The sequence below is a fragment of the Mus caroli genome, chromosome 11, assembly GCF_900094665.2.
Source record: "Mus caroli chromosome 11, CAROLI_EIJ_v1.1, whole genome shotgun sequence".
Lineage (NCBI taxonomy): Eukaryota > Metazoa > Chordata > Mammalia > Rodentia > Muridae > Mus > Mus caroli.
In genome coordinates, this window is record NC_034580.1 from 60,688,783 (window position 1) to 60,715,459 (window position 26,677).

Sequence of the window (26,677 nt, forward strand, 5' to 3'; positions counted from 1 at the left end):
TATTCAGGCAACCCATCAGTTGCCTGAATAAGGTTCACCAGGGAGTAGAAATATAAACCTAGCATATGGAGAGAAGTCAAAGGAATGAGAAGATAACGAGGACCAGCCTGATGTCAATCCAATATCAGTAAACATGCACTGACTAGGATGACTGCCAGGTACAACATGGTCGGCCATTTGCTCCAACAGGAAGACTGCAGGGCAGTGACTGATCGTGGGAAGCTTCTGATTGTTTGTATACTGTCCAGAAATCATACCTCTATGTAAATTTTCTGATATTTTCAATAATAGCAACAGTCTTAATCACTGTTTTACTGATGAGAAAAGAGACTATAACCAAGGCAACTATTACAAAAGAAAGCATTTAACTGAGGGGCTTGCTTTCATAAGAGTTGTCTTGGTCATAGTGTCCTTCACAGCAATAGAATGTTAACTAAGACAGCAAGTTCTTCAGTCACGTGCAGATATGAGATACAGACTCAAGGAGATAGTTCAGCTACCATGTAACAGGCTCTGAGATGGCCCTAACTGGTCTAAGCAGATCAAAGAATTAAAAGAGGACTGTTGCATCTAGTAAAGACCATTTTCTACTGTTTGATATTTCCCAATGAAAATGTCCAATTTGCTTTTATTACCTCATGCTTTATAAATTGCAATGCCAATATATGCCTATTGTAGAAAAGATGGCCAAACAAAAACCACCCAAAACCTACCAGTTGGCTAAATGCTGTTAACAAAGTGAGCAAGCGTGTGTCTCTGTGTGTGTGCGCGCGCGAGTGTATGGGTTTTTGAACTCAAGTTACAGGTTACAGTTACAGTTACAGCTAGAGTTACAGGAGACTATGAGATGAGATGCCTGATATGGGTCCTGGGAACCTCACTCTAGCAAGTACTCTTAACCACTCTCCAGTTCCACAACTTGCTTGTGTGTGTGTGTGCGTGTGTGTGTGTGTGTGTGCATATGTAAATGTATGACTATTCTTGGGAGAGTGGAAGAGGCTATGGTGAGCAGCATCTGGAGAGGGATCTTTCTGACCCAGGTGGGCCTCCATATAAAGGATGGGTGCTGGCTCTTTTTCTGTGATTCAGTAGCAAGTGGTTGGTCATGTTCTTGGGATGTTAACAGGCCTTTGGATAAGCCTGGGAAGGAGAGGAGGTGGTTAAAAGCAGGAGATGTTTTGGCAGAAAAGGAACACTTGCTATGGTAGCCAAGTGTTCTTTTCAAAGTCTTCTTACATTCCCAGGTTGAGTGGGCCCATCATGTGAATTTGGCTACTGGAAAGGTATAAACATTTCGAAAACATCCCCTCTGTACCAAATGTTCCTTTAGTTAAAATAACTCAAGTAAAAAGTCTTTAAAATTTCAGTTCTTTACACTTTTCTGGGAGAGACAGAACAATATGAAAGTTATTAGGAAGTTTTCTCCCCCCAAAAAAGCTGCAATGGGGATGCTAAGGTTTTTGTACTTGCAGGAGACTGGTTATGATCACCCCCACCTGCTTTAAGTAAATGGTTCATGAATTAATTTCTTCACCCAAGTTATTATTGTTATTAAGATGCTATGGGTTGAGCCCGCTTCTTGTTAAGCTACATCTGGTCTCAAGTATTTGTGTTACACAAAGAGACTGGCTGCAGTGGTCGGTCTCCCGCCTAGAGTTTTTATGTTCAGATTTTTAGCACACCATCAATGAACCCACGCAGCACATCCCAGTCCGAATTCTCAGTCTGTGTCACCTACATTATCATCACCACACATTTGTAGCCGGAATCCCATGTGTTTGGAATGCATGTGGAGGAACAGGAGATCCTGAACAGTGTCTGGTTTGCACTTGATTGTGTAACTGAACTCAGGCATGTGACTGGAATGTGCATGTGACTGACAGCACAAGAAACAGGTGTGGAGGAGGGGGAGAACAGTGACAGTGATGATCTTGGTCTCTAAGGCCCTTCTTGCTGTTTGCTTTGACACAGGCTGCCTCTGGTTCATGCTCCATGCATGGTTGCCTTCTGTTCTGAGGACAATCCCACAAGGCAGGTACTATTATTCTGTCTAGTTCCCTTCTGGGAGCTGAAGTCTGAGTACTCCAAAGACATAAAAAGTAAATATTACAGCTGAGATTAAAGGTCTGTTGAGATGGACAGATTACTTATTTATTTATTTTTTTCATGTAGTATTTTTTGATCATATTCTCTCTTCTCCCCTATCTCCTCCAAGGTTCTCCTTACCTCCCTACCCAAACCAACTTCCCATTCTTTCTCTCACATTCTCTTGCAGGGAAAAAGCAAAACAGGAAAACCAATAAATAAAATCTGACAAAACAAAAAATCAGTAGGATAAAAACAGGCAAAACAAATTTTAAAAAAAGTGGAAAAAGCCTTCAACACAAACCATAGAGATCATTTTCTGGTCACTGGCTGTTCCTGGGCTTTCCACCTGCCCCAGACTGCAGTTGTTACACCCAGTAGGAAAAACCGATTTTCCCTTTCTCAGAGGTATTCGCTGTGAATAGCTTCTTGGTGAGAGGTGGGACGAGGTGGAGATAGGCAGTTTTTTTTTTTAAACCTATGCTATCTTAAACCTTCTGATTGCTACCTCTCACTTCACTAATTTTTAATCTTCTTTTTGGCTGAGATTCCAGCCCAGGGCATCATGTGTGCTGTCTGTATAAGAGCTCTACCGAGCTGCCTGTGTTCTACGCAGCCTGATTGTATCCATTATAATAGTAAAAGTGAAATTTAGGTACTCCTCTCTCTAGTAAGTCTGAGCCCAAGGTCATGACAAGCCCTCAAACCTGAGTGAAACAGATTTAATTATGTGTGGTACTAATAAAGGCTAGCAAGCTCTGGATGGAGCAAGGACCATTATAACGCACAGCATACTATTCATTTACTTAATTTTATCTTGCTAAGTAGCTCAGGGTGGCTCAAACTCATGATCCTTCTGCCTGAGCCTCCTGAGTGCTAGCTAGCACTATAGACTTGTGCCATCAACATTCCTTGTTTTTAAGAACGTCCCTGAAACAGTAAAGATCTCACACTGTGCCCACATGGTCACACGGTAAAAAGTGAGACAGCTTCACTAATGGCCAGAACTGGAAATAATAGGTAGAAAAGGTGAAGACAGTTCCAACCTACATGTCAAGGAGGAAAACAGCTCAAAACCTTAACCTTGTAACTGCAACAACATTTAGTTCATATTTGGCTGATGAGGGAGCAGTTGAGACTCCATTGATCCCACTCTCAGTCTGCTAGTTCTGCTATGTGTCTCCAGGGCTCTACTTTCTTAATGGGGGTACAATCTCATCCCCCTCCATTCTTTTGGCCTCAAATAATAAACCAATTGCACAGTTGGTTTTTCTTGTTTGGCCCATATGTGTTGGAGAAAGAAATGTAGAAAGTTGTCCCTGTTGAAAAGGGATGGATTTCTGCATTAACATCTGGTTTCTCCTTGGACATTATTATACTGTCAGGCTCTGGAGATTGCCAGAGAGTGCCATGTGTTTTATCCTTTGGTAGTGTTGGGCAGGAGGTTTCTAGGTTCACTTACTGTGATCTTGGCTTTGATGGCTGCCAGCTTCTCTTGGGCAGCTGTGAGGTCTGAGGTGGCTTTGTTCAAAGCCTGGCGCTTTGGTTCCACATCACAGAAGACCTCATAGAACCTCACAATATTGATTACCCAAGAACAGAGGCCCGCAGCTGCATAGGACTTGGTGGCCACAAACTCTGGGTTGAATGCAGGATCTTGCAGGTATGGCCTGATGGCTTTGAGGCAATTCTCATGAATGTTCTCCTTGTCGAAGTGGATTAGGGAATCCAGGAAGCTGTCCACCTTGGCCATGGTGATCTTGGCAGCCTTCCAGCTGCGGTCCTTGGGCACCTTGCCCCCTGGGGCCATGAGAACCATCACTGCAGCGCTGACATTGCTGACAGCCAGAGGTGGGGAACCAAATGACTTCAGCTCTGTCAGGTTGGTCTGAGAAAAGAGGAAGAGGTTGTTAGAAGAAAATGGATGAGTTCTCTTTGTCCTGGGCTGCTAATGGAGTTAGGCTGTGGAGTGATCAATCTGTAAGAGCTGCTTTGAAGCCTGCAGCAGCCCTCTGAATTTTAAATATCATGACTCATCAAAAGGAAAGCAGAGTGACTCCCCTGTGGCTGCAGACTTCCCTGAATGGTTACCCGAGACTCAGCTATGTTCTTTGAGCACTAAGTGACTTACAGCCCATTAGAAACACACCATTATTTCACATCTAGCTGAGAAATAAAAGGATGCCAATATACTCTGAAACATGCAGCCTGACATGAATAAAAGATAAGGTTATTATAAATTAATTTCCATCTTGGATTGAAGAGAATAGCACTGAAACTCAACTAATTTTTTTTTCTTTTAATTAAACTGCTTTCTTCTCTGAGCTCATTCTAAATACACTTGACTGTCCTGAATGCACAGTGGCAGTTTTTGCCAAGAAATAATTCAGACTGAAAGCTAGGAGTGGCTTGAGAGTCAGCTGCCCCTGACTGGTCTCAGGTGTGCCCTTTGCAGCAGAAAGATGTTGACCTTGATATCTAAGCTTCTCAGTCCTCGGTGTCCTCATCTGTAACCCGGGGCCAGGGCATCACAAATCTGGACATGCAATTGTGGCTTCAGGGATGAGCACGTGAAGTTGATTCAAAGGAAAGCCGTGACATTCACAGAGAAAGACCAGAAAGCCTGTTTTTGCATGAGTGATTTTTAAAGTAGGGTGGGAGGACCTTGTTTCAAAGTTTAAGGCGTTCTGGCAATGAACTCAAACTGCTCTAGAGCCTGGAACTCCACAGGGAGGGGGATCAGTTCTAACACCAAGCCAAAGTGGAGGTGGGGGTAAAGCAGGTGGCCCATTTATATTTTTTCAGATTTTAAAAGATGTTTTAAATTGGAATATAATTGGAATTATATCACCTCTGCCTTCCCTTTTCTCTCTCCAGCCTCTTTCAGTTACCCTCCATTGAACCCATCCATGACTTCACCTCAAATTGATGGCCTCTTTTCCTTCAATTACATTTGGTGTGTGTGTGTGTGTGTGTGTGTGTGTGTGTGTGTGTGTGTGTGTGTCTGTGTATACACATACATATATTTCATGCCTAGAGCTTCCTTGTTGGTTGTTCAGTCCAGAGTGGTCAACGTCGAAACTATCCTCACACAAACACCAATCGTGCACTCAGCAGGTTGCATTTACACTTCTCACATTTGACTACCACACTCTGTCGGGGGCAGGAGTGAAGGACAGTTTATCAACTAGTAAATTAGGCATAGTCAATGATGCAATTAATAGAAAGCACGTGTAAAGATATAGGTGGGCTCTAATCCAGATCTAACGCTGTTACAATTTCAATGAAAAATTTCAACCCTTTTCTTATCCATATACATCAAGAAACCAGTGGAGATTATGTTGATCTAAGAGACAGAAACCTCCACTGGAGTGGACATGGGCTTTCTTTTATGGCTCATTTGTCTAGGGAGGGTGGGGCAGAGAAAGGCAGAACCATGTGAGTGTCCACAGGGAACTCTGGCCCTTCTCTTGCTTCTGGGTCTTACTGTGGGGTTTCATTTTCCACACTTTTCCTCATGTTGCAAGGCACATGGCTGACTCTCTGCCCTGGGACTCTTTCCCTCTTTCTCTACTTTCAAGTCACACATGCTTCCTGACAGGATTTGGAAGATGCTCCTGAAAGTACAAAGCTTTGGTTCAAAGGCAGCATTATTTATTACAAGATGTGTTGGTTGTTTCAGGAGCCTAGTGGGAAGTATCTGGTTTAATGAAGCTTGCCAGATTCAGGTTTTTCTTTTCTTCTTGGCTGGAGGGTTAAACACTAGTTCCTCCATTGATGCACCATCCTTGACAGAGACCTGATTTTGGTCTTGAGCCATGAGAACCGTAATCCCAAATAAGGCTGTATTTACTATAAGCAGCCAGTGTAAAGTATTTATTACAGTGCTGTGATACTGACTAAGACACTTCTTCTTAGTGGCTTTTGGTTTATGAAACTCATTTCTATCTCAGGATTCCTATAAAAATATTTGGTCCCAAGACATTTATTTACATGGCTGATACTGCCCCATCCCTCAAGGTCTTAATTCAAGCATTTTCTATTCAGAGAGACTCTCCCCACCCACCTCTGTTTCTTAATCTTTTCCTATCTTAATACCAAGTTTTCTTCAGAAAACTTACTGCAATCCAAAACAATTATCACTGTCTCCTTGTGGACTTCCTGTATTTTTCTTCCTCTTGAGAACAAGGACCAATGTTTGTCTAAGAACCTGGTTTTTTCTCTTTAGTGCTGTCTAGCAGACACTCTTCAAATTGGACTTAGAATGGTTGCAAAGCAAAAGGAAAACGTCTTTTCCTCCAACAAAAGCTAATACTTTAAGAAATGCCTAGGAAAAGATCTTGTTTAGTTAGGCATGGGCTTCAAGCCAGCCATTGCAGGGCAGACAGTTCTCATGTAACTAGGAGGAACATAAGGTTGGAAGGAACATTTCTCAGAAGGAAGTAGACACTATTTTCAGTGAACACACATTAGGAGCACTTGGCGTCACTCCACTCCTGTCTCATACGACAGATGAGAGGAATCCATCTCTCTCTGGGGCACTGGGGCAGGAGTCAAATATCATTACCATACTGTAAATACTGCTAAATCACTGTTAATGTTAATGATGTTAACATTTAATGTTAATGTTAAGGACAGGTCTTTATTGTAATCACCCTCTTTTTTTTTGGTGTGTGTGTGTGTGTGTGTGTATGTGTGTGTGTGTGCCTTCAATAAAACTTGGCTGAGTGCTTAGACCTTAATTTTCTTGCCTTTTGAATCTTTAAGTTAGTAGGGGAAAAACATATTGCTGCAATCCTTACCACTATGGCATCAGAAGCAGGACCCTTCATTTGCAGAAATGACTGCTATGACTGATGTGAACCCGATTGCCACACCCTCTTTATGACTAAGTAAGCTATGCCACCTTCTGTACCACAGAAACCATCTGTCCCCTTCACCTTCACTCCCCAGCTGCCCGCCCCAGTAATCTGCTTCTCTGTTCCACATTTCCCCCTCATAGCATCTGTTATGTTTTAGATAGAGGAGTGATATTTGGCTCATTGTCTCTTGCCTCTGCTAGAATTTAAGCTTCTTAGGGGTAGGGAATATTACTTCATGCTTGACTGGCACTCAAAGAGCAGCCAGTAAGTCTTTGTTAAATGAGTAAATGGATAAATAAACACATAAATAAATGTATATGACCAGCCTTGGGTTAAATAAATACTTATTTTGGATGTGTCAAGTGTGGATTCGAATGTTTAAAGATAGGGGAGGAATTAAATAAGAAAACCAAAATCTTGTCACTCATTTAAGTGAGTAAAATAATGAAGAGATACATTTGATTATTATATTGTAAAATATTCTTGTACATTTACTTGCTTGTGTATGGGTGCAGGTCCATGTGTAATGGAGCATATATGGATAACATGTGAGAGTGAGTTCTGTCCTTACACCCAAGGATCAAAGTTGGGTAGTTGGTCTTGGTAGCAAGTGCCTTTACCTTCTGAGTCTTCTTGCTGGCACTTTTGTAGTGAGAGAAAAGCCACACATGGCAGTGTTGACAAGATGGGGACCACTTGGGACAGGAGGATCCCATTGTAACTAAAGGGATCTAGGGAGGTCTCTTTGAGCATTAACAGTTTACCCAGGATGAAAGAAGTAGGAAGGAACAGCTTTGCAGAGATCTTTAGGAGACAGTTGTAGGCTGATGAATATGCATATTGGAAGGCCATAGCAAGAACATGTATGACCCAGGAGCTACAGTGCCCTGAGACTAAGACTGGCAATCTTCATCTCTCCTGCCTCACTCCCAGTCCTATAGCAGCCTGCCTGCAGGTGCTCCTTCTTTTATCCTACCTGTATTTCCTGGGGATTCTGCCAGTTCTTGGTGTGCACCAAGCTTAGCTCTACTGTGCTGACCCTCTTGTTACTCCCTCCTTGACCATCCTCATTCCTTGTGTTAGCCATTGGTATACAGAAACACTTTCTACCAGAGAACCCCATTGGATACACCTGGAAAGGACTATGATAGGTGGTTTTCACTGTCCTTCCTGTCCTCTATTATGACCTCTCCAGTCCCAATCTCAGTTCTGCAGCAGCCTGCTTGCAGGTGCTTCTCTTCCTACCGCAAGTCTATTCACTAGAGACTCCAACTCTTGGTAAAAACTCAGAGTCCCCTAGCCCTGTCATCCCTGTCTCTCAAGACATATCATTTGTCCTACTGCAGTCCACTTATAGGAGTCTCTCCTCCCACCACATTTCTAATTCCATATCCCAACTTTTGGTATGCAAAGGATCCCCATATCTCTTTCTCATAGCTTCTTCTCAGTCTTTTTTCTAGACCATCACTATTCCTCTCTGTCACCCAGGGACCTTCAGAAGTACTTTCCAGGGAACCCACAGCTACCACAGTTTCCTAACATTCAAGGAGTATAACATAAATCAAAGAATGGAATACCCACCAAACAAAGACCAGATACCAACACTTAGAATCACTTCAACCATCCCAACTCCAGATGGTTAGACACCAGCACAAAACCACAAACATGAACAAGAAAATATGCTTCCACCAAAATCCTACTACAATTGGCTCTGAGGAATGTAGTATAGATAAGCATAAAACAAGGATTTCAAAATAGCAATTATAAATATTGTCAAAGACTTTAAAGAAGAATTGAATACCTCACTTAATAAAGTCTGTGAAATACACAAAGAAGCAGTAGTATACAATAATGAAAACAGTTTCAGATATTAAATAGAAATAGAATAAATAAAGGAATCCCAAATTGAAGTAAAACATTTTAGAAGCCAAACAAAAACCTCAGAGGTAAACCTCACTAACAGAATATAAGGCATGGAAGAGAACATCTCATGTATTTAAGATAAGATGGAAGAAATGGATACCTCAGGCATAGAAAAACCCATTAGACTAAAACCTGATTTTTCAATGGAGACTCTGAAAGCTAGAAAAACCCAGACAGATATTATTAAAAGCTCTGAAAGATCAAAGATGTCATACAAGACTACTATACCCAGCAAAACTATCAATCATAATAGATAGAGAAAGAAAACCATTCAACAATATCTACCAATCCAGTTCTATAGTAAGCACAAGAAAGAAAACTTAAGTCTGAAGAGGTTAACCACACCCAAGAAAATACAAGGAACAAATAATCCCAGAAGAGTAAATCAAATGAAGGGGTGAAAAACCTACACCATAACAATAAAATAACAAGAATCAATAAAATATTCATCGATAACTATCAACATCAATGGCCTCAATTTCCCAATAAAAAGACACTGACTGACTAGATTATGAAACCGAGTCCATTTTTCAGTTGCTTTTAAGAAAATCACTTTACCATCCAGGATAGACATCTCCTTAGGGTAAACAAATGGAAAAAAAATTCCAAGTGTGGCATATTTGACAAAATAGACTTCAAACCGAAAATAACCTGAAGAGATAGAAAAACATACTACAAACACAAAAGAAAAACTACCAAGAGGATATTTAAATTCTAAACCTTTACATACCAAACAACAGAGCACCCAAGTTCATAAAAGAAACACTGCTACAGCTAAAAATCACACTACTGACCTCTAAATGGTGATAATGGATAACTTCAGTTCCCCAGTCTTGCCATTGGACAAAAGCTCAGCAGGGAAATGCTGGAGTTATACAATGTCATAAATCAAATTGACTTAGTAGACATTTACAGAGCATACTCAGGACTGAAATTAGTAAAATATAAGAATAAAAAAACAAAAATCAAAACAAAGAATCAATGGGATGAGGAGAAAATGGTTCTCTGAGAAAACCAATTAAGATTGATAAACCTTTAGCCAAATTATCTAAAAGTCCTGAGAGAAGAGCCATATTAATAAAATTAGAGATAAAAAAGGGAGGCATCATAAAAGATACCAAGGAAATATAAACAACAATAATACATAAGTACTTTAAAAATATGTACTCCACTAAACTGGAAAACCAAAAAGAAATGGATGAATTATTTGGTATATTTGGCCTAACAAACTAAATCAAGATCAGAAAAGAAAGTTATAAGAATAGAGGAAGAAAAAAAAAAACTGGTCAAAGGCACAGACATTACTTTCAACTAAATCACAGAAGAAAATTTCTCCAACCTTGACCAGTGCAACTTATAATAGAAAGCATTTAATTGGAAGCTTGCTTTCAGTTTCAGAGGGTTAGTATATGTGTTAGTCCATGACCATCAAAATGGCAGGTATGGCTCTGGAATAGTATCTGAGAGCTCATAGGATTCACATATATATATATGAGAGATATGAGAGAGAGAGAGAGAGAGAGAGAGAGAGAGAGAGAGAGAGAGAGAGAGAGAGAGAGAGCGCATGAGTGAGCAAAAGCAAAAGACTGGATTTGGTGTGGGCTTTTTAAATCTTAATGTCCACCCTCAATGACAGATTCCCTACAACAAGGCCACACCCACTCCAACAAAGCCACACCCATATTCCTAATTGGTCTACTAACTGGGGACCAAATATTTAAATATATGAACCCATGGGGGTCACCCTCATTCAGCCCAGCCCAGACCTATAAACCCTAGTGAAATAGAAGGAGTAGTTAAAAGTCCCTTCCCCATAAAAGCACAGAATCCCATCAGAGCTGGCATGACAGGTTAGGGAGCTTCTAATACCTAAGTTTTTAAGTGGAAAACTGTTGCCTACTTGACTCCATCTTTCTACAATGTGGATTGTGAAAATGGAGCATTATTTAGAGATAGTGTATGCTGAACTTACTGATGCCTTTACTAAGTGATGGGTAAGTCCCTTTTTATTCTTTTCCAATAAGACTTCTTAGAGGTTTGTATTGTTTGTTCAGCACACTCCCTCTCCTGGTTCCCGTATACGTGGTATGCATATGTGCAGATCAGAAGACAACCATCCAGGTATCATGTGCTTTCTGTTTTTGAGACAGGTTCTCTCACTGGCCTAGAACTTGCTAGACTAGGTTTAGGCTGCCTGACCAGTGAATTGGGGTGTTCTATCTTGGTCTCTCCAGCCCTTAAGTGTGTACCATCATGGCCAGCTTTTTAAAAACTTGGGTTATGGTGAGTGAACTTAGGTCTTTGTGTTTGCAAGACTAGCATGTTATAGACTGAGCTACCTCCCCAGCCACAATACTTCAAAATTATTAGCAGAAATGTTAGTTCCAGCCATTAGTATTTGAAGGAGCCTACATACACCTGGATCCTTCCAACACTGAGTAGTATGTTTTAATTATCATTTGATAGGTTAAAAATGGTATTAAACATTGGTATAATTCCTTTATATAATTATGGGATTATATAATTATATATATTACATTCCTTTATATAATGTGGGTATGCATATTTACTAGTAATTCTAAACATTTCCTGATCCTTCTCTCCAGCTGCCCTAACCATTTTACTGATTTGTGCAAGCCATTTGGATTTCTATTTTTGTTTTTGTTATTTGCATATTTTTCTAAAGGTTATCATTTTTTTAATGATTGCTATATTAGTCAGGGTCTTTGCAGGCAAAAACATGAGAAAACATACCAGCTCTTGAGAGGAAAGTTAACGAAAGGAGTCAACCATGAAAGTGTAGATCTACTTTTTTAAGGTCTTAATCGGCTTTTCTTTGTGCTTCCTAGACTCACATAGTGGTCTGGAATCAAAAGTTCAGAATGTTTTGCTCACTACATAGACAATTTGTATTTGTAGCCAGAGTTGTATAGCCACAGCCTACTCTTGTAAGAAGCAATGAGGTCTTTGTGTTAAATGCCATCTACTACAAAAAAGGCATCCATGATGAGATGTGAGAGATACTCTAATCTATGAATGTAATGAGAAATCTGTAGGAGTTGGCTTAATAATAAGTTCTATTAGCAGAGTAGTAGTAGGTTCTCCTCTAGGGAGCATGGCCTGTCTACTCACATGTGCTTGGCCCCAATTACCATGTCAGGAATGGGTTCATCTTGTGGATTGGGCTTTACAGTCAACCAGAAAGTGGTTGGTTACTCCCATGCCGTGGGTGCCACTATTGTGTCAATGAGCATATTTTGCTATCCGGTCATTACTTTATCTCACAGCATTCACATTTAGCAAGCTGATGCTTAATTTTCTCTCTGATAGTACAGAGCATTTTCCAGCCATGGAAAGCTAGCCAGAAGAGATGAAGCTTCTAGATTAATACCAACTTGACTTCCATGTCTGGTGGCTCAAGTATGTGATATCTTCATCAATAGGGTCATACCATCAAGTTCTGGAGTCAGCCAAGAGCAATGGCAATAGCTTGTAATGTTTTGGGGGTCTATGGGATCCCACTGTCCAGCAACTTCAAAAGAGATAACCTATTCCTTACACTGTTTAAGGTATTGAGAATAATTGACCATGCTCAGTCCTAAATGGAACATCTATATTACACCTATCTCCCAAAGCTCAGGAATTATTTTGGGAGAAGGGGTAGAAAGATTATAAGAGCAGAGGTGGTAATGACTATACAAAGTATGCTTGTCAGACACAAAAGGCCAGCTACACATAAGAACTCACAGTGATTATGATGGCATGCACAAGATGCCTACAAACTCAAAATAGGCAAAAAAACCCCATATATATTTTTTCTTTATATATATATATATATATATATATATATATATATATATATATATATAGTCACAAAGTACCTAGCTTAAGGTAATCAATAGCTTCCAGAAGAGAGGGAGGGAGAGAGAGAAGAAAGAGAGAGGGAGAGGGAGTGGGAGAGGGAGGGGGAGGGAGAGGGAGTGGGAGAAGAAGGAGGAGGAGGAGAGAATAATAATAATAATAATAATAATAATAATAAAAGAGGGAGGGATGCAAGGAGAGAGGAAGAGACAGAGAGAGACAGAGAAATATTATTCTTTAAGGGTGAGGTCCTGGTAGGTCTAATACATTCAGGTTAATGGCCACACACTGAGTCCATAAACTTCACTAATGGAATTCTGTGGGTTTAGAAAAAGAAGATGAAGACAAAGTTGAGTGGCTATGGAATGGAGCATGGATCTTAGAGGAGATTGCAGAGGGGATGAAAATGTTTACAATACAACTTAGGAAATTCTTAAAGAATTAAGAAATATTTTAATAAAAGAAACTGTTTCAGCCAATCACAGCAATTGAATTTCAGCCAACCAGAGGTACCAGCTGCTAATAAATTAGAGTTTTTCTTTATTTTTGGTTTGATGGGAAGCAAAGATTGGAAGGTTAAGACAGGGAATGAAATGATGAAATTTTTGTTTTGAAAGCTTGATATGGGGTTTGAAAACTTCTAGCAGGGGTGATGGCTATGGAAGTTAGGCAACTAAAGTTGTCTAGGGAAAAGAGGATGGGTTGTCTTAGGGTTTTTGCTAAGTAGATGACTGTGAGGAATCTGGAGGGAGCTGTTACCTCCAGCTGTGGATGAGCTGGGGCTGAAGGAATGCATGCCTGCATCTTCATGGCTGTTCTTCCTGTGACTTCCTGGGCTCATGGGGGCAAACGTCAAAGAAAGGGGAGGACAAAGGAACCATTGATACTCACCAGTCTTCTGGATCATGGGAACAACAGAATGGGAAAACTGATGGGAGAATAATAGAGGGGAGAGATGTCCATGGATGCTTCCCAATACAGTTCTAAAGCTTTTCATATAGAAGGGCTATCTACCTTTTCTCTTACATACTGTGAGTTTCCTGTGGAATTTTATGGTATCTTGTACACTCCAACAGTTTAAAGATGTTGTGTTGTGAGATTTAGTACTATTTTTCACACTCACATTGTATTTTGTTTTTAGTCAAAGAAAGCTCTTACGAGTCTAAAAATTGAGCTAAACAACTTATGCCAAGTTTGCTTCTTTTAAACTCCCATTTCTTTCCTATGCATCAGTATTTTATAAGACAGTGGTGTCTTGTTCTTTCATTAAAGGAGGATACACCATGTAGAATTCAGCAAAGAAAAAAATGAAACCAGACAGCATTCATAACTTCAGTAATAAAAGATATTTATGTCCTGGTGTATTCTATCTAGTAAGGTTTTTGTTTGTTTGTTTGTTTTGGATCTAGCTTCCTGTTAGTCTTGTACCACACCCTTCTATGTCTTTACCTACATGTGCATATATTTATAGGACTTATGTGTACATGTTAGTCATTCTATTTTTAAACCTCTTTTTTAATTGAAAATATAAAACTTTTTAAGCCACTCTTTTATAAATCATGATTTAAAATGAACAATGCACTGTTTCTCCGACTTGAATATGTCATAATTTAGCCAGTTTCATGTTATCGAACATTCAGATTATAAAACTGACTAAAAAAATATAAACTTCTAATGACATTAGAGATAAACTAAAAACCAAATTGGACTTGAATTCGATTTATATGTAACTTATGAATAAACTGGAGGAATGATGACAGAGAAAGTAGTCACCACATTCCTAAGCTTGAGCTGTGTCTTTTTCTGCACCATTTCTGAGTCCTTCAAAAACAAGGTACAGCTTTCTTCACAGTTTCAGCAAATTTCCTTACACTTATTTGTATGTTATGTTTTGGTTGTTATTTTGAAATTGTTTTCCAACTGGCTACTGCTGATATTAGAAAAGCTATTAAATCTTATAATTTATTTTTCAATAAGACCCCATCCCTTCCTTTTATTTGTTTTACTCTACGTCTATAACTTTTATGAAAAATAACACATTTATTTGCTATTCCATAGTATGTATGCAGTTAATACTTTTTATTTATTATTGCATTAGATAAGAATCTAGGACAAATTCTTTTTAGTAATAGTAGCAAAGGGAGTTTTGTTGTGCTTTTCCTATGTTAGTGGGAATGTGTCTTGTGCCCCTTTGGTAGGGTTCTTTGCCCTTGGGTTTGGTTAGCTGGCTGCTGTTAGCAATATATCCAAATTCTCTGTCATTCCTGCCTTGCTAAGTAATGGTTATTAAATTGTATTAAACACCATTGTTACTGTTTGACTATATAATGCCGTGTTCCCATCTCCCTCCATCCCCAACCACCACAAAGGCTCATGATTTGAAGGCTTAGACCATAGATATTTGTGTTATTTGTCAAAGCTATAGAATCTTAGGAGGTGAAGTCAAGATAGAGATAACAGTCCCCTGTTGGTGGGTCCTTGGGAGTATATTGTCCCTGCTTCTTCATTGTCTTATTCTCTGTTTCTGTTTGACCATAAATCAAATAGCTCCCTTCTATCCCATGCTTCTGCTGATATGTCTGTCTACCAGGGGCTAAGAGGCTGGGCTTTTCTGAGATGTGAATCATTTGCCTCCCTTCTGCTGTTTCTGTCAGGCATATTGCCACAGCAAGCGTGAACTAGCAAGTACAGTCATTTTGTCATTTCTCAAAGGGACTTCCAGCTTTTCTTCTCAAAATATGATGGGTATGGTTATTTAAATGTTTTATTATTGTCTTGTACTACTGTTTGCATATTGGTGTTCGATTAGATTCATGTGATTAGCATTTTGCACAGGCTTCATGAGACTGCTCATAAATTAATCAGAGGTTTTATTTTCCTTATATAATGTCTGTCACTTTTAGGATTAACGTTATTTCATAGTAAGGTTCCTGAGAAGTCCAGTATGAAAGAAAGAATTCCTAATCCTTTTAAGCTGGAATTGCAAAAGTTATTTGAATATAAAATGTGTTTTAATATTGCTTATTAATAAGATAGAAAGCCAAATGACAGATTGGAAAAGAGTATCACGATGTATATACCAAGAATTAGTAGAAACAATTAAGAACAATAAGTGTAAATTAGTAGCAAGAAGAAAAGTTATTTCAAGTGAAGATGGGCCACCTATGCCACAGCCAAGCTCTTGGCTTCCAGCAGGACCTTCCCTTTCTGCAACTACCCATAGGTCCTTTCTAGCCTGTAACTACAACCTCACTAGGTACCCCAATTTCCCACATCCTCCTCCAGGATTACATCTGTGAACCATTCCTCTTCCATGCTTTTTCTACAACTCACTAGATTTAGCCTGGGTATCACAACCAGTGCACTGGCCTAGCTTGGTCTTCTCTGAGCTCATTGAGAAGGAGTTCTAGGCTTAGGTCAAGATCCTCCCCATCTATTCCTCAAACCACAGGACTTTCTCATGTCATATATAACCTTTTAAAACCCAGGCAGACTGTCTTCTGCACTTTATGTTCTGAATATGATGCACTTCCCATATACCAGCCCAGTCCTCTCTGCCTATCTGACTTCGATCTGCCCAAGCCATGTTTCAAACTCAACAAACACAGGTTGTCCCCACATCTTCCCTTCTTTTCCATCCTACCCTGTCCATAACAAATTCTGAACAAATGAAGTCCACATGGCCATATTTCACCACAAAGATATCAACAATATGAAAGATCAAGTCAACATGCTCTCTCTGAAACCTATCAGTCCTGTCAAAATATTTGCCAATGAGAATTACTTAGATAAACTTTAGGTCACAGAACTTAAAAGAACAATCAAAATCTTTATCAAAGAACTCAAGGAGTTTAAAGAAGATACTTAGCAACAGTTTAGTGAAATCAAGAAAAAGGAGCCCAAGAATAAACATTGTGTGATGCCCAAGAAAACACAAACATAAGGGTGACAGAAATGGTGACGACAACCCAACACTTGAGCATGGAATTCATCCCTGCCTTTACTCCTCTCAGTGATGAGGTGTGATCCTAGAGTTACAAGGTACAATAAATATCTCTAGCCCTACAAGTTGCTTTTAGCCATGTTATTTATCACAGCAATAGAAACCCTAACTACATAGAGGTCAGTGTTAATTGTCAGTCTGACAGAATCTAGAATTAGATGGTCTTTAATCTAGAAGATAGGTGGCCCATCTTCACTTGAAATAACTTTTCTTCTTGCTATTAATTTACACTTATTGTTCTTAATTGTTTCTATGTTTCGGGTGGTGGGTCTTTAGGCATGCCTGTGGAGGATTATCTTGGTTATATTAATAGATATTGGGAAGATCTATCACACTTGTACATAGGACCATTCCCCAAGCAGGGGATTTGGGCTGTATTAAATAAAGAAAACAAGCTAAGTAGCAGGTAGCATTCATTCCTTGCTTGCTGCTATCTTGACTACAGATGCTTTGTGGCCAGCTGTCTCCAGCTCTTGCCCCTGTGACTTCTGCTGAGATGGACTGCAGCATGGGACTGTGAGCTAAAAGAAGCCCTTTGCCTTCAAGTTGCTTTCGTCAGGGGAATACGAGAAGAAATTAAGACAAATACCACACATTGCCCAAGTATGTGAAATGGTTTTGTAAGTTTTCTTGAATAATTATTTCACTATGGACATTAAACCATCATGTTCCATACCTCAAATATATACAATCAAAAGAGAAATTAAGTTAGTAGCATCAAACTGCATTTATATTTATATACTTTTATAACTATGGTTGGGCTGGAACTTTCTATATAGTCCTGGCCTTAAGTTTTCATCAATCTTCCTGCTTCTTCCCCCCAAGTACAGGGATTATTATTATGCAGCACATCTAGCCAAAATATATCTACATGCACGTTCCCAGAAATGTGACTACATAAAGAATTGCTGGTGTGGAGACCCTTGGATTGTTACAGGAGTCCTTCTGTGGGAAAACTGTGGCTGGGGGAGAGTTTTATAAATGGGAAGGGTTTTATATTTGACTCTGCAGGTTCTATGCTATTTGAATTATTTAGTGATAAAAGTGCTACTGCATATTTTGTGTATAATAAAAATAAATTCACTGTAAAATGCATGGGAAATAGAAAATTACAGGTAATTCTGTGGAGGGAAAAAGGCCATGACATTAAAAGATAAAACACCCCTAAACTAAGGCAGCAAAGTTACCCTGGATTTATTTCATCTCAGTAATAAAAGCAAAATAAAACTGCCATGATGGAGACAAAACATGCAGAGTTACTACTGAGCTCTGACTTACAGGTATTGTTTATGCATCGGCTAAAGATTTATTCTTAACGTCTAGAATAAGGAGCAAACAGCGAAATGGTTCTTAAGTGCCAGAGTCCTGAGAATATCTAAGGGTTTGGGAATAATGTCCAGGAGACTTCCAGCTCCTGAAGCAGTATATGCTCTCACTACACATGGATTGCCTTGATCCATCTTACTCCATCAACATGATCAAAACAAACAAACAAACAAACAAACAAACAAACAAACAAAGAGCCATTTGACCCTTGCCACCTGCGGAGGGTAAACACGCCTTACCTTACATACCATACAGATGCTGGGTTCACCTTTACAACCTCTCCTGTCTTATCAGCATCAGACCCACCTACTTCTATACCTGCAGTTCACTCATACCATGCCCCTCATGATTCCATATTCTTTTGCAAATGTTTTTCCTAAGTGGGCTATCCCTTCCTACCACTGACTCTGTCCTAATAATATTTGCAGTTTTAATTTAATTTCTTTTCTATTTCCTACATGGCAGGCATATAGCTCTGCCCTCTTCCAAGTAGTCAAGTCATTGAAAAGGGTTTGTTTCGGTTGTATAATATCTGTACATAGCCTATAAACCATAATAGACGTAGAAGGCTAAGGGCACATGGAAGCCCATAGACACTGACTGTGGCCCCCAGAGGCCACCACATGCACTTTTCTTCACTGTCAGTCCCACAGTTGCCTTATCAACAAAGAGCATGCTCATTCATCTATATTTTTCTATTCAGACATTAAGTGACTTTGAGCATAGAATACGATTATTTAACTTTAATGACTCCATCTCTGAATGATTATCTAAAATTTCTGGTTAACACTTGTGTGTATATAGTTATTAACATTGCTTTGGATTATAGATTTTCATGTATACCTTAATTTTCTGAAATTGATGTTTTTATTTGTTACTGTAATTTGAGAAAACACCTGACAGAAGAGCAGAAGAGCAGGGGATGAATATTCTGCATGGGTTCATTCAGAGTTCTTGGTTGCAGCTGGATTTATGGGGCTACAGAGAGAGGTTGGCATGGGCAGAGGAGAGTGGCAATGAAGACATAACAATTGGTGTGGTAGAAGAGGCAGCACAGGGGAAGTTTTATCATGTCTTGTAGTCATGATGACCATTTTGGACTGTATTTTAGACATAAGGAAAATCAATGGAGGATCAAATGCCTGGTTTAAAAAGACTAGTTATATAAAGGATCATGGGAGACTTCCCTGAACAGTCATACCCCTATGTGGGAAAAGCTAGGAGAAATTGACCAGTTTGCACATAGAAGAATGGGCCATGAAGGACTTTCGGGATAGCATTTTAAATGTAAATGAAGAAAATACCTAATAAAAAGTTGGAAAAAAAGAAATAGAGATTCTGATTAGATTGGTAATGAGTGAGGAGATTGAATTAGCTATAAAAAGTTCTCTTTCAAATAGATACCCAAGCCCAAGATCTGGTGGGTTCATGGAAGAATCTCAATAAACCTTTAAAGATGACTTATCAAAAATGCACTGTAAATTCTTCTAACAACAACAACAACAACAAACTCAGAAACACAGAGGAAGAAATGCTTTCAAGTTCTATTATGAAGCCAGCATTTCTTTGACACCAAAGACACAAAAGACCTCACAGAAAAACCATAGCTCAACAGCCCAAGATCTTTAATGAACAAAGATAAAAAAGTCCCCAATAAGATGGTGGCAAGTTTTATTCCACAATACTTTTGAAAGGACCATTCACCAATATCAAATGGGATCTATCCCTGGGATGCAAGGATAGTTCAATAATAAAAATGGATTAAAAGACAAAAAAGTCATTTTCTTAGACATAGAAAAGTGGTAACAATATTTTAACAATATTCAAGTGTTTTACTACAGAAACACTTGATGAATTAGGTATAGAAGGGATTCACTTCAGGACAACTCAATAAGAAAAAAGGATACACTTCACATAAGGTAAACACACAGCTAACATTATGTGCAATGATGGGAGACTGAAATTATTTCCTCTAAGGTCTGGAAGATGAAAATGATGCCCAACCTTGCCACTTTATTCAACACTGGAGTTCAAGTCTCTGTAGGAAAAATAAAGTAACACACACACACACACACACACACTCAAAAAGCATACAAGTAGGAAAAAGGATACAGTAAACTGTTGCTGTTTGCTGACAATACAATGCCATATATAGAACTTAAACAGTTAAGTTGTAGGAGACAAAAAAAAATTGTACACAAACCCCAGCAGCATTTCTCCACCTTGACTATGCTGGTTCCAAAACGGAAACAAAGAGAATCATCCTGTGTTAGTTACTATTCTATTGCTGTGAAGAGTCACTACAACCAAGGCAAGTTATACAAGAAAGCATTTGATTTGGCCTTGCTTAAAGTTTCAGAGGGTTAGTCCATTATCAGCATGGTGGGGAGAGTAGCAGAATGCAGGCATGATGCTGGAGAATTAGTTGATCTATAAACAATAGGTGCAGATGTGCACACATGTGTACACACATGAACACATACATGTATACCCTCACAGATACACAGGCATACTCACAGGCCTGGTATGAGCTTTTGAAACCTCAAAGCCCATCTTCTATGACATATATCTTCCAACAAGGCCACACTGCCTCATCCTTCCCAAACAGTTCCACTAACTGGGGACCAGGCATTCAAGCATATGAGCCTATGAGAGCCATTCTCTGTCCAACCACCACAAATCCCATTTATAATAGGCTCACAAAACACTTAGGAATAAATTTAACCAGGAGGATAAGAGAGCAGAACACTGCAAACTATAAAACAATCTAAGATAAGGGGAAAGATATTATGTGACCCTGGATTAGAAAAACTTACTATTGTTAAAATGTCTGTAAGACTCAAAGGGAGCTACATATTTAGGGTAATCCACTTCAAAATTCAAATGCCATTTTTATAGAAAAAAAATCTGAACCTAAAGTACATATGCATTCAGAAAAACCCAAATCCCAAAGAATAAAACTAAAGCATCATATTGCCTGAGTTCAAAGTCTACTACAAAGTGGTCCTGGCTTAAGCAGTAGACAAAGCGATCAATAGAATCAAATACCTAGAACTGAGCATCTTAGTCTATGGTCAGTTGACTCTTGATAAAAATGCTAAGAATATCGATCTCATTCAATAAACAGTGTGAGAAAACTGGGCCTTCAAATGCAAAGGATTGAAAAAAAATACTCATACCACATATGAAAATCAAACTCATAATGCATCACAGATTCAAGACTAAGACCTGAAATCATAAAATCATTAGAGATTAAACTAGGGGAAACCTATACAACATTGTTTTGGACAATGATCTTTAGATCCGATCCCTAAGACACGGGAAAAACCCAAAACGGATATTGATTATATAAAAATAAAAAATAATTCTTCATGAAAAAGGAAAGAATAAAGGAAAAAAAAATGTACAGACTGGTAGAAAACATCTACAACCCATACACTGATTTGGAGCTGGTAGCTAAAATACACAACATCAAACAACTCCATAGCCAGGAAGCAGTTCATTCACGAGGAGGGGAAGAGATGTAAATAGCTTTAGGTGAAATACCCTGTATGGCTCACAGCTTCAAGAGGCTCAGCATTCCTTAGATAAACACAAGTTAAAATACTCATCACCCAGGCTTCTTACAGGGTTGATTATCACAAAATGTGATGATGTGCCCTCTAACAAGGACACAGATCAGGAGAACCTTTGTATACTTCTGATGGGAATTAAGACTAACACAGATAATAGAGAAAACAACACAGAGATATCTCAGGAAAGCCTCAACATAATCACGAAATGATCCAGTGATCCCGTCTGTGGGTATTTATCCAGATGCTTTAAAATCAGCATATCAAAGAAGTGTCGGCACTTCCATGTTCATCACCTTTCATAGTAGCCTCAGTAGGGACAAACTCAAGGCTTCGGTAGATGAAGTGGATAATATGAAAATCTGTCATTTGTGAGAAGACATATGGAATCGAAAACCACTATGTTACATGAAATAAACCAAACAGAGACAAACATCACATGGTGTTATTTATGTGCAGAGTCTAAAATGGCACTTAAACATATAAGCAAAGACTGTAGCAGTACAGAAGGCTTACTGTCAAAGCATCAGCTTTGGGAGATCTATCACTGCAGGAAATAGAGTTAAGAGTTAAAGACTATATGATTGATTGTGTAGCATTAAGAGAATAAATTTCAAGTCTTATCAGTAAAAAGTTGCTAAGTATTGGGATGATTGATAGGATAACTAGCTTAATTCAATCACTCCACAGAGACATATACATAAAAACCACCTTTATAATTTGTCGGTGTGTATTCAAGGGGAGAGAAGATCTCCTATCACTGTGAAGCAAACTGGAGTCTAGAGGTGGGCATAGCATCAGGACATGAGTGTGGTTCATCAAGCAGATACAGGAGAGGTAATTAAAGCATTTGGATCCTGAATGTATTTTAAAAATAGCATTGACTAAGTTTTCTATTTATTTCTATTTCTATATCTATTTATGTATAATAAAGAGCCCACTAATCCTTGTCATCCCCTTTCTATGTCATCGGGAAATGAAATGGAAGGAAGAACAGGGCCATCCAACACAGCTAGGAAGAGGAAAGGACTTCTGCTGTCTGCAGCAGGCAGTGAGTAAAGGCACGTCTCACCTCTTCTGAGGCAGAGGGATCCAGTGTGATTTCTGCATCTGATTTCATCACGTCTTGAGTTACTGATTTATACTCTGTAGTTTTATCTACCAATCTATCAACTGAACAACCAACCAGAGAGTTTGCAGATTTTCATTCCAGGTTTTATGAAAGCCAAGGTGCTTATCCTGGCTATAACAACGTTGACAGAAACAAAGTTTTTCTTAGTGACTACTATTGATCATCTAGTTTTCATACATTATCTCGCCTAGTCATTATAGCAATTGGGGTGTTTCTATCATCATTGCTTCCTCTTAGCAAACGAGGAGGCAGAGACTCAGCAAAGATAGATGACTCCCAAGTAACACAGTAAATGTTCCTATATTCGCTTCAGAACACCTTAGGAAATGTAACCCCCGCGTCAAAAGATCTTAACAAAGATGTTAATTTTCTTAGTAAGAAATAATCAGAGAACAAGTCATGGGTATACAAATAAAATATTTCTTTTTTTGGTAATCTAGAAATCAACAACAGAGTGAGGGAAGAGGGAACTGGGAGGGGGAGGGGGACTAGGAAAATAGGGTAGAGGGGAGTAGGGTAGAGGGTAGTAGGGGGAGAGTAGTAGGGGAGGGGGGAGAGGGGAGAGGTGTGTGGAAGAAAGGCAAGCCTGCCGGACCTTCCTACCTTGTTGAGAGTGTTGAGGGCCGCCTGTGCTGCGGTCAGGGCTGGCTCGGCCTTAGCCAGGTCCTCCTCACAGTCTTTCTGTTTCTGCTGTACCTCCAGCATGATCTGGGCCACCTTCTGCTCTTCCTCGTCCGCAATGGCTTTCTCTCTGCTCACTTTGCTGGTCTCCACACCCACCACCTGAATCAGCTTGTCTGTATCTTCATTCTTCTGCCTCAGCTCCACTTCCTGGGTGGCAAGCTTGGCTTTCAGATCATCCACCTGCATCAGAGAACACAGAGCTCATGAGGAGCAGATCAGAGTCACGGTGCTCACGGCTCCCTGGAACGAATTCTGTAGAACAGAGCTGAGAGCTCACTCAAGAACACACAGATGGAAAGCTGCATTCTTAAGTGAACCTAAACTCCTTGGACTGGGGAAAAAGAAAAGGCATACAGGATACCCTTAGGTCTGGTGGACTATTCTGAAATCCACACACCTTCTCCTTGATGCCCAAGTCATGTGGGACGCCTTTCACTTAATTAGCGCTTATGCTTGTTACAACTCTACAGGGCAGCATCCATGTTTGCTGCTTGTACTAGTCACAGTAACCAAGAAACGAAACCAGCCTAGGCATCTATCGACTGAAGAACTGTGAGAGAGGAGGAAGAGACCTTAAGGGAAACGGAAAATAAAGAGTAATAAAATGAATTCACGAGCAGAAACTGGGGGGAGAAAGTAGATTAGCCGGGGATGGTGTCTTGATTTGTTTCTCTGTTTCTGTGAGAAAATATTGACTAAAAGCAACTTGGGGAGAAAAGAGTTTTATCTTACGGGTTTCTGTCCTTCAGAAGGAAATCAGGACAGAGGCTTGAGACAGGAACTGAAGTCGAGGCCACAGAGGACATTGTTTACTGGCTTGCTTTTCATGGCTCATGTTGGGCTACTTTTCTTATTCAGCTCAGAAGCACCTGCCTAGGGTTAGTACCACCCACAGTGGGCTGGACCCTCTGCCATCAATTAGCAGTTAAGAAAATGCTCCACAGACCTGTCTGAAATTCCTCAGTTGAGGTACTCTCTTCCCAGGTGACTCTAGTGTGTGTTAAGTTGACAAAACTACCCAGCACAGTGGCAGTGGGGGAAGGTGATACATCAGGAAAATGTGTAATGAAATGTGTGAGGGGGCCATGACGAAACTCAACTAACTGTTTTCCATGCAAATACTAAAAATACTATTTTTAATTAAAAAAAATCTTTAAGTGTTTAACATCATACTTTACCTGGTTGGTAGCTATTTAAATTTGTATGTATGTTGTCAAATGTGCTAAAGACTCACAAATGGGAATATCTATTCTGTGGCCTGAGAGCCAAGTGTGTGTGAATGGACAGTGTCCAGACATTGTATATAAACAAGTACAAGCCTGACCTATGACCTCCAGCAACTCACCAGGGAACCAACCCCTTGCCTTCAAGAAAAAAATGAGAAAATAGGGATGCAACCTTGTAGCCTCCCTCCACTCCTAGAACAAATTTAGAGGGAGCCCGCATAAAACTGCCTAATGACTACTTCAGGAAGACAGCCTGCTTCCAGTCAGAGATGTAGGATGTCTGATTGATATACTGTTGCCACAATTCAGAAAGACATAGTAACTCCTATGTCAGTGTGGCAGTTGCCTTCCTTCAATGGCTGGGGCCTAATTAACAATAGACAACTAACAGTGGGATTATGTCACTTCCAATGGAGGACCAAAGAAATTCCTAACCTATCCCATAAAATGCTCACTTTGAGGGAAGACTGCCTTCTCTTCCCCAGGTGAACAACGTCCGGTCAGATTCTCTTTCTCAACTATAAAACCTTCCTCCCCCTCCCTCTCCCCCTGGGTCTTGCCTAAAGACAGGCACAGCTGTGGTACCAGACTCCTGTGCTGTTAATATGCTCTGATTTGGTAGCTTTGGATAGCTTCCACTTGGGTAGGTTTTACTCATTTCCACAATCCTTAACTACAAGTCGGTGACCATGTAAAGATTAGACTAGAGTACCAATGGTCATAGCCAGCTAGATTCCCTAGAATGCCTCTGATGTCAAATACCGTGGGGAGGCATAATGACATCCTGTAAGTAGACTAGAGAGGGTCTAGTTTTCTGTGTCTCTTCAGATCAGCAGAGTGATGGTTTGAGACTCTGTTTTCTGGGTCAGCATCAGCATCAGCCCCAGCCCCAGTCCCAGTCCCAGCCCCAGCATCAGCATCAGCATTAGCATCAGCATCAACACCAAAATCATAGGTACCAACATCAGATTCAGCATTAGCATCATCATCACTGTCAGCATCAGCATAAGCACCAGCACCAGCAGCATCAACATCAGTATCAGCATTATCATCAACACCAGGACCAGCACCATTACTGTCGTCGTCGTCATCATCATCATCATCACAAGAACAAATTGACTATGCAAACACCTAGATCCTACTCCAGTCCCACTGAGTCAGAAATTCTAAGGTGAGGCCTTGAGGGCCCTGTTGATTCTGCTAGCCTAGGTTTGAGACAGGCTGGTTTAGCATAATGGCCTTTTCAAGTGCAAAGGGAAGACAGGCCTATTTATTCTGAAAAGCAAAGAAGCTGTTTGTGTTTGCAGTATGGCTCATAAACCTTGCGCTGCAGGCTGACCTCTTGCCTCTCATTTTCTTGCGGTGTACTGCATGCAACAACTGCGGCTGACTCTGGAGCTCCTGGAACACGTCAGACAGATTCAAGAGCTTTATGATGCAAAATGCATAAATCAAAAAATAAAACTGAGGCTTAGACGCCGCTGATAATTCCCCTTTCATGGCAGATCAAAAGGAAGAAAAGGAAAGGGGTTAAAAAAAAGAATGTTCTTTAATTTGGTGTATTCATGGAAGCCAGAGCCCGTTTTAACCTCAAATAGAGGCTGCTCCTTGGAACAAGTCTTATATTCACGAGTTGGAAGGTTAATCTGCTTCCATCTCCCGTTGTTCGGCTGCAGAGTTACTTCTGCAAGGACAAAGATGCAATTGTAAATCAAAATGATTGAGCAGCATAATCAACCCAGCAAACACACCAGTAACTTTTTGTTTCTTTTTTAAATCTTGGGAGATTTGAGAAAATTGAAGTGTGTGGGTTTTTTTTTCTTCTTCTTCTTCTTTTTTCTGTGAGGTTGTGGTTTTTTGCTGATTGCAGATATGGCTGTGACCTCAGGCCCAAGGTAAATAATCCTTTTCACCATGAATAGGAGTTTAATAGCTCTTAAGCTGTGATGTGGAGTGACAGCAGGGTCCTGCCAGTCAGAAAGAGTCCACTTCCCAGTCACTAC

At 39.9% G+C, this 26,677-nt stretch overlaps 1 protein-coding gene across 1 annotated transcript in view; it reads right to left on the reverse strand.

Annotated features, from left to right (window-relative positions):
- Dnah9 (dynein axonemal heavy chain 9) overlaps window positions 1-26,677 on the reverse strand; it is a 333,710-nt gene that overhangs the window by 85,297 nt on the left and 221,736 nt on the right. Inside the window, exons 49-50 of the mRNA XM_021178488.1 lie at window positions 23,368-23,628; window positions 3,548-3,973 (exon numbers count right to left, since the gene is read on the reverse strand). Of these exons, the coding sequence (XP_021034147.1) occupies window positions 3,548-3,973; window positions 23,368-23,628 (687 nt within the window). The remainder of the gene's footprint in view (window positions 1-3,547; window positions 3,974-23,367; window positions 23,629-26,677) is intronic.